Source organism: Panthera tigris, chromosome C2 (genome assembly GCF_018350195.1).
Source record: "Panthera tigris isolate Pti1 chromosome C2, P.tigris_Pti1_mat1.1, whole genome shotgun sequence".
NCBI lineage: Eukaryota > Metazoa > Chordata > Mammalia > Carnivora > Felidae > Panthera > Panthera tigris.
This window is the reverse complement of record NC_056668.1, coordinates 83,178,637-83,195,301: the sequence shown is the minus strand read 5'-3', so window position 1 is coordinate 83,195,301 and position 16,665 is coordinate 83,178,637. Positions and strand designations below refer to the sequence as shown.

Below are 16,665 nucleotides of genomic sequence, written 5' to 3'. Positions count from 1 at the left end.
GGGGGTAGCTCCCCTCCTCCCCAGGTGCACGAACAGGGCAGCCAGCCCCAGTCTGAAGAAAGCCCCGCAGTTAGAGATGGGATCCCTCTCCGTCTGGGTCTGAGGTTTTTCTCTTGTCCAGATGCAGTCCTACACTTCCCCAGCCACTCTTTCGCTTCCCTTTGGCTCTTCGCAGAAGGCCCCACGCGGCCCCATTTTATCTCCTCCAGTTCGCAATCACCCACCTATAGCCTGTGGGGTTGTTCCGGTGTCTCCCTGTTAGACTCAGTCTCTTTTCCTCCCCGACTCTCAGGGTTCAAAGTCCTTTGGCTTCAGCCCTTCTTTGTTTGAGAGATGCGGGAAGTACGGATCCCCCTACTTCTCCGCCATATTGGCCTGATCCTCCAAAATAATTATTTTGTAACTGCTGAATAATATTTCATTTAGCATAAATATCAGAATTTATTAACCACCCCCTATTTTATTGGCGATTTTTTCTTCTGATATTTTATTATTAAAAAATTCTATTATAACTTTGTACACATAATCTTTTTCTCAAAATTATTTCCTTAGGAAAACAGGAAAATTCTAATTTTCACTCTCAAGCAAAAAATGCTACTTGAAACAATTCCCCTTTATTAAATTATCAAAAACATTCAAATTATCATGCTCATTGTTGACAACCATAGGGTGAACCTATTGGGCACTGCTAGAATCATATGAATTGTCACAGTCCCTTGTAAGTTATTTGGCTAAATGGATCAATAGTCAAACGAATGTTCTTATCTCTATTGGAAAGATACTTGTGGTAGTGTAAGACCTGTCCCCTCAGTGGGGATTCTAGAGACATGTGGCAACTACCTTAAGTCTCTTTGTGCAACAGAACTTCTCTAGTTTGAATACATGCTTAATGTCTACTACCCCAATCTACTTACATCAATTATGCTCTTAATTTCTTTTATATAAATCTCTTCGGTCTCAAGCAAGTCACGTATAATGCGTCTGGATCACAGCAGCAGGTGGGAATATGAAAGAGAAAGAGAGGGAGGGAAGAGAGGTTTTTTTAGAATTCTTAATATTGTCAACAATACAGTTCCCTTTAGTGACTTACTTATTCAGATTGCGGTACTTCATTCTATTCTGTTGGACACCCAAGGACACCCAAGGACAGCATCTCACAAAACCACACTCTAATCACACTGGCATAAGAAGAAAAAGGAAGGCTAGAGGACTGTAAACCCACTTGTATAGCCAATGAATGACCTGTCTTCTGGTGAGCCATCATGTGGGGGTCAAGAAGGCAGAGATTGTGGAGTCAGAAATGCCAGGTTTGGATCCTTGGTCAGGAAAGCCTACCTGACCTCTACACTGTATGTGTGATTTCCAAGATTTTCTCTGTAGCTTTCTGCTGTTTCATTGCTCAGATCAAGGTCTTTGACCCACATGAGTGGACTTTGTTGTGCATGGGGTTAGATGGATTCCAGTTATGTTCTCTTTCTCTGGCATCTAATGTGTCAGTAGCATTGGTTTCCTCAGCCAACAGACATGACCTCTGTCTGCTTCTCTTGAGGAAAGCAGGTGGGGGTTGTGGTGGGCAGAATGCTCATCCCAGTTTCCTGACTCTGTGTGTACACACACCTCCTCCCAGTTAATTAACTGAACACTAATTTAGGTGCTGCTGTCAAGGGACTTTGCCATTCTGTTTTGTTCCAAACCAGTTAACCTTGAGATAGGTAGATTACCTGGCTGGGCTTTTCTACTCTCATGAACTCATCAGATCTGGGTCTGGAAGTCGGAAAGACTAGAAGAATGAGAAAGATATAACACAAGGGAGGCTGTCCTTGGCTGGCTTTGGAGATGGAAGAGGCCATGTGGTAAGGAACATAGGCTGCCTCTAGGAGCTAAGAGTGGCCCCTAGTTAATAACCAGTGAGGAAACTGGGACTTGGGTCCCTCAGTTACAAGAAACTGAATTCTGCCACAACCACATCAACTTAGAAGAGGAAACTGTGCACAGCTGACTAACTGTTTTAGCTCTGTGGGACCTGAGCAAAAAGCCAGTCATGCTGTGCCTGACCTCTTGGCCCCGGAAACTGTGAGCTGCTAAGTTTGTGGTCATTTTTTATGCAGCAATAGAAAACTAATAGAAAGACTGAGGCCAGTCCCCACATCTATCTCCAGAGAGACTGTTCTCTTTCTCTTCTCAGACACTTTCTTTTTTTGGCTTTCTTTCAGGCCTCCAAGTGAGTTAGTGTTTGTACAGGTGATCATGTGTACCATATATACATTTGATCATGTGATCATGTGTACAATATATACATTTATGGTTTCCTGTGAACTGTTGGTAGGTTAATCTATTAAAAGGTAGCCTATCCCAGTAATATCTCTGACATCAGCCATAGCAACATTTTTCTAAATGTGTCTCCTGAGGCAAGGAAAATAAAAGCAAAAATAAACCACTGGGACTATATCAAAATAAAAACCTTCTGCATAGCAAAGAAAACAATCAACAGAAATAAAACGCAACCTACTGAATGGGAGAAGATGTTTGCAAATGACATATCCTACAAAGGGTTAGTATCTAAAATACATAAAGAACTTACACAACTCAACACCAAAAAACACAAATAATCCAACTAAAAATGGGCAGAAGACATGAACAAACATTCCTCCAAAGAAGGCATACAGATGGAAAACAGACACATGGAAAGATGCTCAACATCACTCATCGATAATCAGGGAAATACAAATCAAAAGTACAATAAGGTATCACCTCACACCTGCCAGAATGGCTAAAATAAAAAAGACAAGAAACAAGTGTTGGTGAAGATGTGAAGAAAAAGGAGCCCTTGTGCACTGTTGATAGAAATGCAAACTGGTGCAGCCACTGTGAAAACCAGTGTGGAGTTTCCTCAAAAAATTAAAAATAGAACTACCATATGATCCAGTAATCCCACTACTGGGTATTTACCTAAAGAATATGAAAACACTAATTCAAAAATATATGCACCCCTATGTTATAGCAGCATTATTTACAATAGCCAAATTATGGAAGCCGCCCAAGCGTCCATTGATAGATGGATATATACACAATGGAATATTACTCAGCCATAACAAAGAATGAAATCTTGCCATTTGCAACAACGTGGATGGATCTAGAGTTATAATGCTAAGTGAAACAAGTCAGTCAGAGAAAGACAAATACCATATGATCTCACTCATATGTAGAATTTAACAAACAAAACAAATGAACAAAGAGAAAAAAAAGACAAACCAAAAAACAGACTCTTAACTATAGAGAATAAACTGATGCTTACCAGAGGGGAGGTCTTGGGGGAAATAGGTGGACTAGATGAAGAGTACACTTATCATGATGAGCACTGAGTAATGTATAGAATTGTCAAATCACTGTATTATACATATGAAACTATTATAACACTGTATGTCAACTACACTGGAATTAAAATATAAATAAATAAATAAATAAATAAATAAATAAATAAACAAACAAACAAACAGATAAAGCTGAACCCAAAAAACCCACAATAAATTAGAAAAATAAATAAATAAATGGTAGTCTATCCTAGTAAAGGGCTTCTTTTTCTCTCATAGAATGGATGTGGTGAGGGACAAATAGTCAAAGGACACACAATTTACACAAATATAAAAATGACTATTAGTCTTATAAAAAAATGTTCAATGCACACTAATCCAACAAAGGCATAGTAAAAAGAAATAACAATTATCAACTACTAGAACAGTAGAAATTTCAAATCTCAAAGGGAGACTGATAGATAAGAATGTGGAAACACTCTCAGAGAATATTGACAGAAGTGCAACTGTGTGCAAGACGACCTGGAAATATCTCATCAAAATTTAAAACACGTGCTCCTTGATTCAGTAATTTCATTCCTACTAATGTCCGTTATTTGTAATTATTTGCACTTCCACAACAACCAGATATAAATTGGAAATTATTTATATGTTCATCAGTAAATTATGGTACAGATATATAATGAAATGGCATGCAGTTTTAAAAAAAGAATGAGGCTGACTGAGTCATGCTGGTATGACACAGTCCTGGTATATTAAGTGAACTTAAAAAAACATAAGATGAAGAACAATATACATGGTATTACTATGTAAAAGTGAGTACGTATACATACATATATGTATGTATATATAATTGTACATGCTTAGGAAATTCATGCAAAGAGGGGCGCCTGGGTAGCTCAGTCAGTTAAGCATCTGAGTCTTGGTTTTGGCTCAGGTGATGATCTTAAGCTGAAAGCACGGAGCCTGCCTGGGATTCTCTCTCTCCCTCTCTCTCTCTGCCTCTACTCCACTCTCTCTGTCTCTCAAAATAAATAAACTTTAAAAAAGAAGAAAATTCATGCAAAGAAACTTAAGACATTGTTAATAGTGATTGCTTTTGGAGAGTTGTACTGAAGGCTAGAAAACAGGGAAGGAAATTTTTTTACCTCTTACTCTACACCTCCCTACAAACTTTAATTAAAAAATTTTTTTTACCAGTTTTATAATTAAAAAATAGTTTAAATGACATTTTAAAATGAATGTTACTGGAGGTTATGACATATAAACTCCAGTAGAGAGATATAAATAAAACCTATAATTTACATGTTTTATAGCTCAACAATGATCTCTTCTTAAAATGACAATTTTTGTATCTATTTATAAATGCTTATTATAAGACAAGACTGAAAAAGGATAGTCACTGACAGAGGACACAATTTCAAGAAGTATACAGACTTTAAGATCACACTTAGGTAACAAAGTCACTAAGAGGTTCTTTTGCTTTTTACAGTCATCCTTAAATGACAGCAGTTGCTATGTCAGAAGGAAATACAGGTCTCAATACCAATCTATTCCATGAGCCATGGCATTAAGTAGGACCACAGCAACCGTCCACAAAAACCAGAGTACAGCCAGTCTCTTAAGCCCTTATGAAGCACCGTGCTTAAACAACTTGGCAGGTCTGTTTAAGGACGTATTGACAATTAAATGAAGTCAGAAGGCAGATAACACTAGGTGGAGGGCAGAAATCAATTTTAATCACCCAACAGTTCCATAAGAACTCAGAGACTCTTAGGAGTTTTGGGGAACCTGACACAAGAAAATATTCACAACTCAGAAGAAAAAAAATTGCTTATCAGGTCATGTCTCAGTTTATAGTTTGGAAACAGTCTAGAGATCTCATCCAGTAGCTTCATTTTACTTGTTGGAGTGCAATGGATAAAACTAGAGTGATAGGGAGTCCCCTGAACACCATAAGCCCAGACTTCAGTTCAGATCTTGTTTTAAATAGCCTTCAACACCACTGTTAAGCCATTCTTTTTTTCTCTCCTTTGTTTTTTTTAATAACTTTCTAAAATGGGAGAAAATTTATGATTCTTGTCGATGATTGCCTGCTTCGTTATTCCAAAGCACATAACTTTGTAGAAAAGACTCTCAAGGATTTAACATCTCAAGTCATCAAGTATATATAATGTAGATGAAGAACAAAACATTAAAGGTACTCAAGTAATAAAAAACCTTTGAACACCTAGAGCAATTTATGTCCTGATGGATATCTATCCAGAGATGGAGCACTGTAATTAGGGCACCAAATGGAGTTAACCATGCCAGATCAGCTTGCAGTAATGTAATCTATACTAGTGTATATTCTGGCACTTTGTTTCACATTTAAAAGTGGATCTCCCTCCATCCCTGACCCCTATGTCATTAAGGAAGAAAAGGAGGGATAATGTGTTTTAAGGGACTGTTTCCCCTCTGAAGCCATATTTCAAGCTAGCATAAAAACAGAGCTTTGGATATCTGTTTCCATTCTGTATGACACCTCATGTTTTTTTCAGATGACACTGTAACCAAGGGGCAAGAATGGAACCTTTTTAAAAAACTGAATGTGGGGGCATCTGGGTGGCTCAGCTGGTTAAGCATCCGACTTTGGCTCAGGTCATGATCTCATGGTTCGTGGGTTCAAGCCCCACAACAGGCTCTGTGCTGAACAGCTCAGAGCCTGGAGCCTTCTTTGGATTCTGTGTCTCCCTCTCTCTCTGCCCCTCCCCGACTCATTCTCTCTCTCTTCTCTCTCTCTCTCTCTCTCTCAAAAATAAATAAACACTAAAAAAATTTTTAAAAGCTCAATGCAACCCTATTTTGTAAGCTAGATCATTAAAGTACATAAATGTTATTAGGATTTCCTGATAAGTTTCTTCTTTGTCCATGCATCCTAATCTTGTTTCCCCCCCCCCTTTTTAAACTATTTTTTAAGTTTTATTTTTATTTATTTTGAGATAGAGAACACATGCAAGGGAGGGGCAGACAGAGAGGGAGAGAGAGAATCCCAAGCAGGCTCTGCACTGATAGCACAGAGCCTGACACAGGACTCAAACTCACAAACAATGAGATCATGACCTGAGCCAAACTCAGGTGCTTAACCGACTGAGCCACCCAGTTGCCTCTGTTTCCCTTTTTCAACCATTGCCTTTCATTTCCCACCTCCACCTCCCCACTTCCCATATCTCCAATAGAATAGCATCCTTTTGGAAACCAACCTGTCAGAAATATATTTTTGCTCATTAATTGTCAACACAATTTGCCATCAAGAGTTTTTATTTACTCCTGGTATGATAGCTAACAATGCACATGTCAGAAAGAGCTATAGATTTTCACATTTTAAAAGTTAGTTTTCATTTGAAACCCTTTTTGCCAAGTTGAAAGGACTGTTCTTTTTTTTTCTTCATTTTTTTAATTTTAGAGAGAGAGAGCATGAGAGCTGGGGAGGAGGAACAGAGGAAGAGAAGGAGAGAGAGAGAGAGAGAGAGAGAGAGAGAGAGAGAATGCCAAGCAGCTCCATGCTCAGTGTGGAGCCTGATTCAGGGCTCGATCTCATGACCTTGGGATCACGACCTGAGCTGAAATCAAGAGTCAGACACTCAACCGACTGAGCCACCTGGGCAACTCTGAAAGGACTGTTCCTATCCTTCTCAAACTCTACAGCATCTGACATAATGGATACTCACCTTCTTAAACCTTTTTCTTCCTTTGGTTTCTCTTTCTTATTTACTCTTCATTCACCACCTACCTCTCTGTTTCTTCTCTATTCCCTGCTTGCTTCATCTTCCTCCTCCTGTCTAATGTTGCTGCTCCCAGAGGTCTAAACTCAGGTTCCTAGGGCTTCCTTCCTCTTCTCTCATGCTACTGACCCCATGTCATTATCTTCCTCCCAGACCTGTGGTTACGCTCAAGCCCATGTTGCCAATAGTTTACACGCTTCTCCCCTGGATGTCTCCCAGACACCTCAATCACCTCAAGCTGAAGCAGAACTCATTAGACAGAAGCAGCATGTATATCAGTGGAACTGACATTTCGTAGGGTCCCTGAAACACAGTTGTCATTTCAAACTGCTCCCTACCATTATTGCTTATATACTCAATCTGTTGCCAAGCCTCATCATTTCATCTTTCAATATGTTTCTTGGAGTCACTGCTTATTCTCCATTTCTGGTGTGGCCAGTAGAAAGCAAGCTCTCCCTTCCTCTCACTTCGAATACTTTGGTGCACTTCTGGAAGTTCCCCTTGCCTCTGAGGTCTCCCCCTCTTCAGTCTGTTTTGCAGACCACTAGTCTGTGCCTTTCATAAAGCTCCATTTTCTTCATGCCACCATTCCCCCTCTTCAAAAACTTAAAACCCCTTCCAATCGCCCACAATTGCCAGTGTTCCAGGATTTCAAGACTCCATTCATGTGATAAGAATCTACTTAGGGAGCTTGTTCTAAAGGTAAATCCAGACCTACAAATCCAGAATGGGGAGTAATGGGTGGGAGCTATAGGGGGAATCTGTAATTTGCACAAACGTCCCAGACAATCTAATGCAAATGTTTTGCTATTCAAATAAGTAACACTGATCTGACCCACTCCTTTTAGCCACCTCCTCCCCCCACCATTAGTTAGGCCAGTGTTATTACTTTACATTCCCTTTCAAATTCCAGTCATTCTTTTTTTTAAGTCTTTTATTTATTTATTTTTATTTTAGAAACAGCGCACTCATGCAAAGTGGGTGGGAGAGGGAGAGGGAGGGAAAGAGAGAGAGAGAGAGAGAGAGAGAGAGAGAGAGAGAATCTTAAGCAGTCTCCATGCTCAGCAGACAGCCCAACACAGGGCTCGATCCCACAACCCTGGGATCATGACCCGAGCTGAAATCAAGAGTCAGACACTCAACCGCCTGAGCCACCCAGGCGCCATGTCAAATTCTAATGATTCTTGAAAACTCAGTTCCAATCCTCCCTTTTCCATGAAAATGCTTTCTAACAGCTTCGTATAAAATCGGTGCCACAGTCTTGTCCTCACTTCCCAAGTAAAAACTGTTAGATCCATTTACCAATCTTTTATTACGTTCCCTACTATCATTAGCCAGGCACCATTATAGGCACTTGGGCTCAAGAAATGTACCATGGTCCCAGGCCTTAGTTCATAGTGTAGAGGCAGAGACAAGAAAGTCAATGACTCCAGTACAGTGTGGTAAGGTATTGGATAGTCAGAGGAGTTAAGTGCAGAGGAGAGGACAAAATTAAGCCAAGGGTAGCAGGAGACACTACTACCAATTTTGAGTTGAGTGATGTTTAAGCTGAGTTTAAAAAAGAAAGCAAGCAAAAACTAAAAAAGAAAAAAGAAAAAAAGAAAAAAGAAAGCAAGCAAGGGAAAACGTTTGGAAGAAGTGTGTCCCAGGCTGAGGGGAACAGCATAGAGGAGAAAGCAGAGGTGAGTTTAAAAAAGAAAGCAAGCAAAAACTAAAAAAGAAAAAAGAAAAAAAAAAAGAAAAAAGCAAGCAAGCAAGGGAAAACGTTTGGAAGAAGTGTGTCCCAGGCTGAGGGGAACAGCATAGGGGAGAAAGCAGAGGTGAGTTTAAAAAAGACAGCAAGCAAAAACTAAAAAAGAAAAAAGAAAAAAAGAAAAAAGAAAGCAAGCAAGGGAAAACGTTTGGAAGAAGTGTGTCCCAGGCTGAGGGGAACAGCATAGAGGAGAAAGCAGAGGTGAGAGATGTATGCTCAATCAGTACTTGTAAATTCTCTGGTGGGGCTGGTCAACAGTCTAGTAGGTTCACAAAATGCCAGAAACAAATATAAGCTTAAAGACCATCCAATTCATCCTTATTTTGCAGATGAAAAAACAAGAGGCCCAGAGCCACAAAGTGACTTGCTGAAGACCCACCACTTTGGCGAAGCCAATGTTCTTCGCAAGATGTTACGCTACCTCTCTTCACCTGTTTGGGGGTATATCCAAAGTCCTGTTTGATTACTAAATACTAAATAAAACACAAATTTAAAATGAAACTAGCATACTGTTGTAAAAATACTGGGTTTCAGGATGTTAAATTTTTAAGTCTATTTCTATCTCAAATATAGATGGTGACCTTGAGCAAGTCACTTTCTTTCCCAGGGTATCGCCCATTTCTTTATGTGTCAAAAGGCCAAATTAGATAATCTTGAGAATCCCTGCTGGCTCTCAAAGATCATTTTCTAAATATATTATCATTTCTAATAAAATGTATGATGTGGTCTTTGGCCTAATCACACCTCACTCTTCATTGCTGCAAGAAATGAAACAAAACTTGTAAAACTTTCCATTCACTCACATCCTCAAGGGGCTAAATAGCTAGTGTGTAAATGGAAAGTGCACCAGGACAGCACGAGGAAGGCAAATCAACATGGGCTGGAGACGTCCTGGAGACGGTGAAATCTGAACTGTCCTCTGTAAGAGGTGAGGGCTTGGCCAGGAAGACAGAGGGCTGTTCCAGGAAGAAGGAAACATGAGCAGAGTCTGGGAGTTCTGGCCACATGGGGGCCTTGTGTGAACCACGCTGCTGGGGCAGGGGCTGGATGGGGAGCAAGGGAGGTGGTTGGGGGGGGGGGCCCAGATGGAGGAGATGGTTGTCCTGCTGGGCTACAGTGTAGACTTGATGCAGGAGCCCAGGGGAAGGTGCAGGAGATTCATTTGGCCTGCAGGGCAGACAACTCTCCGGGAACCCTTGTCATTAGCACAGAATGGGCCCTGAGGGCTCTGACTTAGGAGAAGATGTTCTTAGTTCGACATCTTTCTTCTGTTTCGATTAGGTGTTCCATATTATACAATACATTCTCAGAACTGTAAATGGTAGCAACATGGACGCTATAGACCCATATAATGACCATGTTGAAACCAATGATTTTTAAGCATTAAAAAAAAGGTCTGATGAATGCAAACACTTCCCTGGCTTCTGGAAGGCTAAAAGTTGAGAGACTCTTGCTCTGCTGCTGAGTGCCATTTGTTCTCTCTTCTTTGTATCTGTTTGTATATTTTTTCTTATGTCCATTGGATTTGGCCTCATTACTCTGATGCATTTAGAGTATACTACCTCAAATTCTTTTTGGAAGAGGATGGGGCATAAATAAATTATTATTAAAGTTCATCTGGGTGGATGCTTGTTCTTCGATATCACATAATAAATAATGACAAAGGAATTTCACACATACTACACTTCTTAAAAGAGAGACTGCTTATAAACACAATCTCATTAATGCCAATTCAAGATAACAATCCTGCATTTGTATAGCATTTTAGGGATTATAATTTTTCTAATTGTGTTTAAAATTTACCATTTAAACACGTTTTAAGTGTACAATTCAGTAGTATTAAGTACATTCAAAATGTATATCACATTCACAGCCATCACTAGAACAGTTTCAATCATCCCAAACTGAAACTGTGTATCTATTTTTTTTTAATGTTTATTTATTTTTGAGAGAGACAGAGACAGAGACAGAGCACAAGCAGGGGAGGGGCAGAGAGAGAAAGGGAGACACAGAATCCCAAGCAGGCTCCAGGCTCTGAGCTATCAGCACAGAGGCTGACGTGGGGCCTGAACTCATGAACCATGAGATCATGACCTGAGCTGAAGTCAGACGCTCCACAGACTGAGCCACACAGGCACCCCAAAATTCCCGTATCTATTAAACACTAACTCTCCATTTCTCCCTCCCTCCCCCAGTCCACAGTAACCTCTATTCCATTTTCTGTCTCCAAGGGTTTTCTTATCCTGGGTACCTTGTTTAAAAATGGAATCATACAACATACAACGTTTGTCCTTCTGTGCCTGGCTTATTTCACTTAGCATAGTGTTTTAAAGTTCATCCATGTTGTAGCATTTGTCAGAATTTCATTCCTGTTTATGGCTGAATATCTTTCATTGTTTGTATATACTACATTTTGTTTATCCTTCCATCTGTTGATGGATACTTTGGCGTTTTTCACCTTTGGCTCTTGTGAATAATGCTGCTATGAACATTGGTGGGCAACTTTCTGTTTGAGTCTCTGCTTTCAGTTCTTTTAGGTACACACCCACAAGTGAAAATGCCGGACCATATGACAATTCTATTTTTAAATTTTTGAAGAAACATCACACTGTTTCCCATAGCGACTATACCATTTGACATTCCCACCAGCAATGCACCAGAGCTCCAATTTCTCCATATCCTTGTCAACACTTGTTATTTTCTATTTTTTAAGTGGCCTAATGGGTGTGAAGTAGACTTGTTTTCCTTAATGTGTGCCTTACCTTCCTTGATCCATTCAACACCTGACAAAGAGCTCCTCCAGGGTATTTGTCCTGTATTATTTATCTTTGTCCCCTTGCCTTATAAGTAGGTAAATTCTCAATAAATGTTTATTGAATGGATGAATGGTAGATTTGAGGAAGAGACACCAATTCTGTGAGCAAGAGTAGGTATTAATTGTTATTCTCATTTCACAGAAGAGGAAATTGAGACTCAGAGCATTAAGTGACTTGATTGAGGTCAAATTGCTGGCTAGGTGCTGCCACTGAGGTCAAGTTCAGGCCCTCTAGCTCTAAAACCAGTAACGGGGAACTGATATGCCAAGGGTGAATGTCAGTCCACTAAAATAGTACCCAATATTCTGACTCTGCAGCATAGCTCCATAAATGACAGGGCCCATACAGTGAGGACACAGGTAAGCAGGTTAGAGAAAAAGGGTTGGCTCAGGCCATCATCTGTTAATGTGTGAGATTCAAGAAATCTCAGAGCCATGGTGCATAGGCACACCTGCTATCCAAACATAACAAGACATCTTGTGGGAGATTTCTGGTACACGAAGGAGATTCCTGGAATGCTGTTGGTAGGAAACCATGATTATTTCATGGGAAAGGGTACTGCTGGTACTAATTTCAATAGGAATATCCACGTAACTCAATAATTTTCAGTAAAGACAAAAACTGAGACCGCTAATGAGCTTCTACCTCATGCAAAGTCTATTGCAAAAAAGAGATTCCCAAAGGTAAAATACATGTGTATAAAATAAATCAAAAAGTTAAAAAAAAATGAGAAAAGACACACTGCTTTCTCTGCCTTATGTACCTCTTTTGCAGAACTATCCTTATCTGTTTCTCCGTAGCAGATATCCCATTATTCTTTCAATCCCTTTCTTCTAAAGAGGGTTTATTTGTTTGTTTACTTATTTTTTAAAGTTTATTTATTTATTTTTGAGAGAGAGAGAGAGAGAGAGAGAGAGAGAACCTGAGTGGGAGAGGGACAGAAAGAGAGAGAGAGAGAAAGAGAATCTCAAGCAGGTGCAGTGTGCAGCCCAGTGCAGGTGTTGACCCACAAACCATGAGATCATGACCTGAGCCGAAATTGGATGCTTAACTGACTGAGCCACCCAGGCACCCCTATGTATGTATGTATATATGTATTTATTTATTTATTTGATATGATAGAAACATATCTCTCAGAGATATTGCTCTCTCTTTCCAGTATTCCTTAGCCTTATATCTGCAGGGTCAAATATGTGTTGATATTGGGCTTTATGACCTTATACCATCAGACTAACCAAGACTAACTCATGAAATGTATGTTTTATGTTTTTAATGATTTATCAAGGACTTTAGAACTGGCCTTTTGGAAGTGCTGTTATAAGAAAGATCTCAGTATAAGAAAACCATTTCTAACTCTTAACTAATGGGCCACTTATTTTAAGTAATACTCAATAAAATTCTCAGGAAGGCCTGTAACTGTCTTTTAGAATTGGTTTGAGTGGGATTTGATCCCCATATGTTCCATAAAGCAGGTAATGAGCACTTAGTAATTATTAACTATTAAGAAAAGAGAAATAGAGAATTATATTTTAATTGTCCCTTAAATATCAGCACAACCAAACTTAATTAAGTACAAAATTTCTAACACAAATGACTGCATCTGGGCCAGGCATGTAGCCCCCATATTGTAGCCAATAACTATTTTCTGAACATTTCCCATGCTCTGTATTTTTCCTCTTTTCCCCTGTACCACCCCATCACAGGACCTAAGTCATTTTGCTCACCTTAGATAGATAGCTCTGGCAAGGCTGGTGAGTTGTCTTTTAAAATATAAGTGATAACCAGACAGCATTCAAGATCGTCCCTCCACAAATGTCACTCATTCACTCAATTTGGATATGCCCTCCTGAGTAGGAGGAGGAGGTGGAGTGAGAGGCAGCCCCTTGGAACTTGCACAGAACCCCATAGGGCCCTGGGAGTGTGGAGCAGGTGTCAGATCTGCAGGTGGGGAGGGGAGAGGGAATGCTGAGCGGTCCACTGTCAGGGAGTGGTACTGAGTCACTGTCACAGGGGCTGTCTGAGCATTGGCAGCATGGAGGGAAAACCTGTGCCAACCTCACTCCCACCCCCAATCCTCTCCCCGAATCCTTCCCCCAGTGAGGCTCACCCTATCAGCTCTCCTGGGCCAAGGAAGGGCCCAGAGAGCAGGGCCTGCCTCCAAGACTGTCCCCATCCCTGTGAGGCCCCTAATGAGAGGTAGATGAGCACATGAGAGATGCCCTTGTGCATTGATGTGGAAGGAGATGATCACTAGGGTCAGGGGGTGGGGGAGACTTCCCCAGTGCAGAGGAGGAGAGAAAGGAACAAGATGGATTCTGAGAATGGCCTGGGGATGAGAACTGCTGTGTGCCATCAGTTCCCTTCATCTTCCAGTTCTGGGTGTACCTACAATGGTTTCATCCGCCCGCCAGGGTCCTGGAACTGAGGGAGAATGCTGAATGGTGCCAAACACAGGGGCAGAGGCAAGAGCTTTAGGAAAGGCGTTAGAGTGCCTCCAGTGTCTGTGTTGGGCCTCGATGGCATCACGGGAGCAGTACACAAGGGCCATTGTGTTGCTTCATCTTCTTGGAATGAAAGTTTGAACATTTGATGAGTGTGGGATGCTTTAAGCAAAAACTCAACTTGATTGGCAGTTAATACATATTTGCTCTGTGCCAGGCATTGTGGGAGGTTCTGCAAGGGAACTGGAGATGAGCAGGACATGGTCTCTGTCCTCAAGAGGTCTGAGGACTAAGAGTAGGGAAAACAGATCCACAATTTCTACAGAGACAAAATGCCATGGACTGTTATTAACATGTCACTCATTAGGCTGGGTCCACTGATGGGAGGGAAGAGGATTCTGGCCTTTGGGGCATTCAAGTCCTATCCATTCACCAGTTCATTAGTATGCATTTGGATATTCCATTTCACACATGCTCAGCTTAAGACTTATGTAACACATTTGAGTGGAGACATTCAAGTTCGGAGCCCAGAATCTGGACTACAAATATAAATCAGGCATTAAAGGCAACGGATGGGATCACTAAGGAGCAAGTGTTGAGAGAAAAGAAACCCGAAGGATATGTGTGGGGTGGGAGGGGTTTGGCAGGCAGTAAGGGAGGGAAAGGCAGCAAAGAGATGCTGCATTATTTTAATGGGTGATGTTGTATTAACAGAAAATGTGTTTCTGAAGATGTCAAAGAAACAAGCATTTCCTTTTAGAGCGATTATGGGAGGCAGCATGAAGAGCCTCTGCTGGTTCTTTGTGGGAGAGGGGCTTTCTGCAGCCTGGGGTGGGTATGAGGATGACAGCTGTCCAGGCAGCCTGTACAGGTGGTAGGACCAATGCTCAGCACTCACACGTGATTGCTTTTGTATTAGGTCCTCACTGGACCCATCCAAGCAGGAATACTGTGGGGTGCTGAGAAGTTGAGTCACTTGCCCAGATCCCGAGGTGGGCAGGGAGTGAATTCAGGACACCACCCCATCTCTCTAGCAGCCCAGGCCTTGCACAACCTGGCTGGTTTCTGAACACGCAGACTGTGGGGTGTCTGAATTCACAGGACAGTATCTGTATAACGTTTGTGAGAAAATTTCCTGTCTAACAGAGTCCAGAAGGTACAAATTTAAGCTGAATGAGTCAAACCTGGCATATGTCCATATGCTTCAGCCGTGTTAGGCATTAAGCCAGTCAGTTATCAAATATGGTTCTGCTTTTGTGATTTCAGTTGATACTCATCTCTTCTCCCAGTCTCTTTGGCTTGTACCACACCCCAGGTTCTCTTGAACGCAGGTCTCAGTCTTCCCTACACGTGACCAATGATAATGCCCTGCCACCCTATCTGCTGGTCCTCTCTCTGACATCTGCTTCCCCTCTGCACTATCTCTGCCCTATCTTGCCCCTTCTAAATCTAACATGCAGGGGTGCCTGAGCGGCTCAGGCAGTTAAGCGTTGGACTCTTGATTTCAGCTCAGTTCTGTGAGATCAAGTCTGGAGTCTGTGCTGACAGCATGGAACCTGCGTGGGATTCTCTCTCTCCCTCTTTGCTGTGCATTCTCTCTCTCTCTCTCTCTCTCTCTCTCTCTCTCTCTCAAAATAAATAAATAAACAAAAAAATCTAACATGCAAATTGCAATTCTTCCAAGTTTACCTTCTTGATGTTACAGTACTTTTTCCAGTATTTTCCATAGTTCTCTAGTGCTCTGTAAAGCACATTTCTGAGAGAAAGATTGGAAGTCATTTATAAATCTAATCATAATGATCTTTGTTCACAAACAGTTATTGTGGACACTGAGGACATGGTGGTGACACTGTCCTTCTTCTTCGTGCTGGTCAAATCAGCATCACCACTATCTTTTCATTTTATTTCCAACTAATTTCAGAATTTTCACACAGAATTTTCGTTTATGCATTCATAAAAGAAGCATGAATACTTTGTTTTATATCATCAAGTCCATCATCCTCTTCCTCTCCCTGTGGGGTGGGATAGGGAACCAGCCTCCTGCAGGAAATCCTCCCAGATGGGCAAAGGAACCTCCCAGGCTGCTGCCCTCTTCCCTGTATGGGGGGTGGAGGGGGGTCAGGGCAGGTGTCACTCTGCTGGGCCCCATCTCTCGCCCACATCCTCACCTCAAGCCACACATCCACTTAACAACCTTCTACTCACTTTTGAAATCATTTATCTGTCTGGGGTGTCCATCTCTAAATAGGATGATATATATGATTTTTATATGTGTTTTTCAATGTTTGAGTCAGTTTGTATTTCAACACATGGGGCACACGTGTTGACACGTATGTATAAGGGCCTGGTTCCAAATGACCTGAAAGGTATTTAACGGTAATTGAATATTTGTGCATAAATAGAACACACACATATGCCAGCTGGGGGTGGCAAGAGATTGTATGTGGAACACAGTCAGGGTTTTATTTCCCATAGATAAAGAAGGGAGGTGATCTGCACTATAATAACAGCAAATCAGCTTATATATGGATCACTGTCAGTGACTCCCTTACAAATCCACTATATTAATATTTCTGTATG

General features: G+C 41.1%; 1 protein-coding gene across 1 annotated transcript in view; it reads right to left on the bottom strand.

The window, feature by feature from the left end:
- Nucleotides 1-16,665, bottom strand: part of MCF2L2 (MCF.2 cell line derived transforming sequence-like 2) — a 254,578-nt gene that overhangs the window by 59,197 nt on the left and 178,716 nt on the right. Inside the window, exon 16 of the mRNA XM_042956659.1 lies at nt 915-981. Within this exon, the coding sequence (XP_042812593.1) occupies nt 915-981 (67 nt within the window). The remainder of the gene's footprint in view (nt 1-914; nt 982-16,665) is intronic.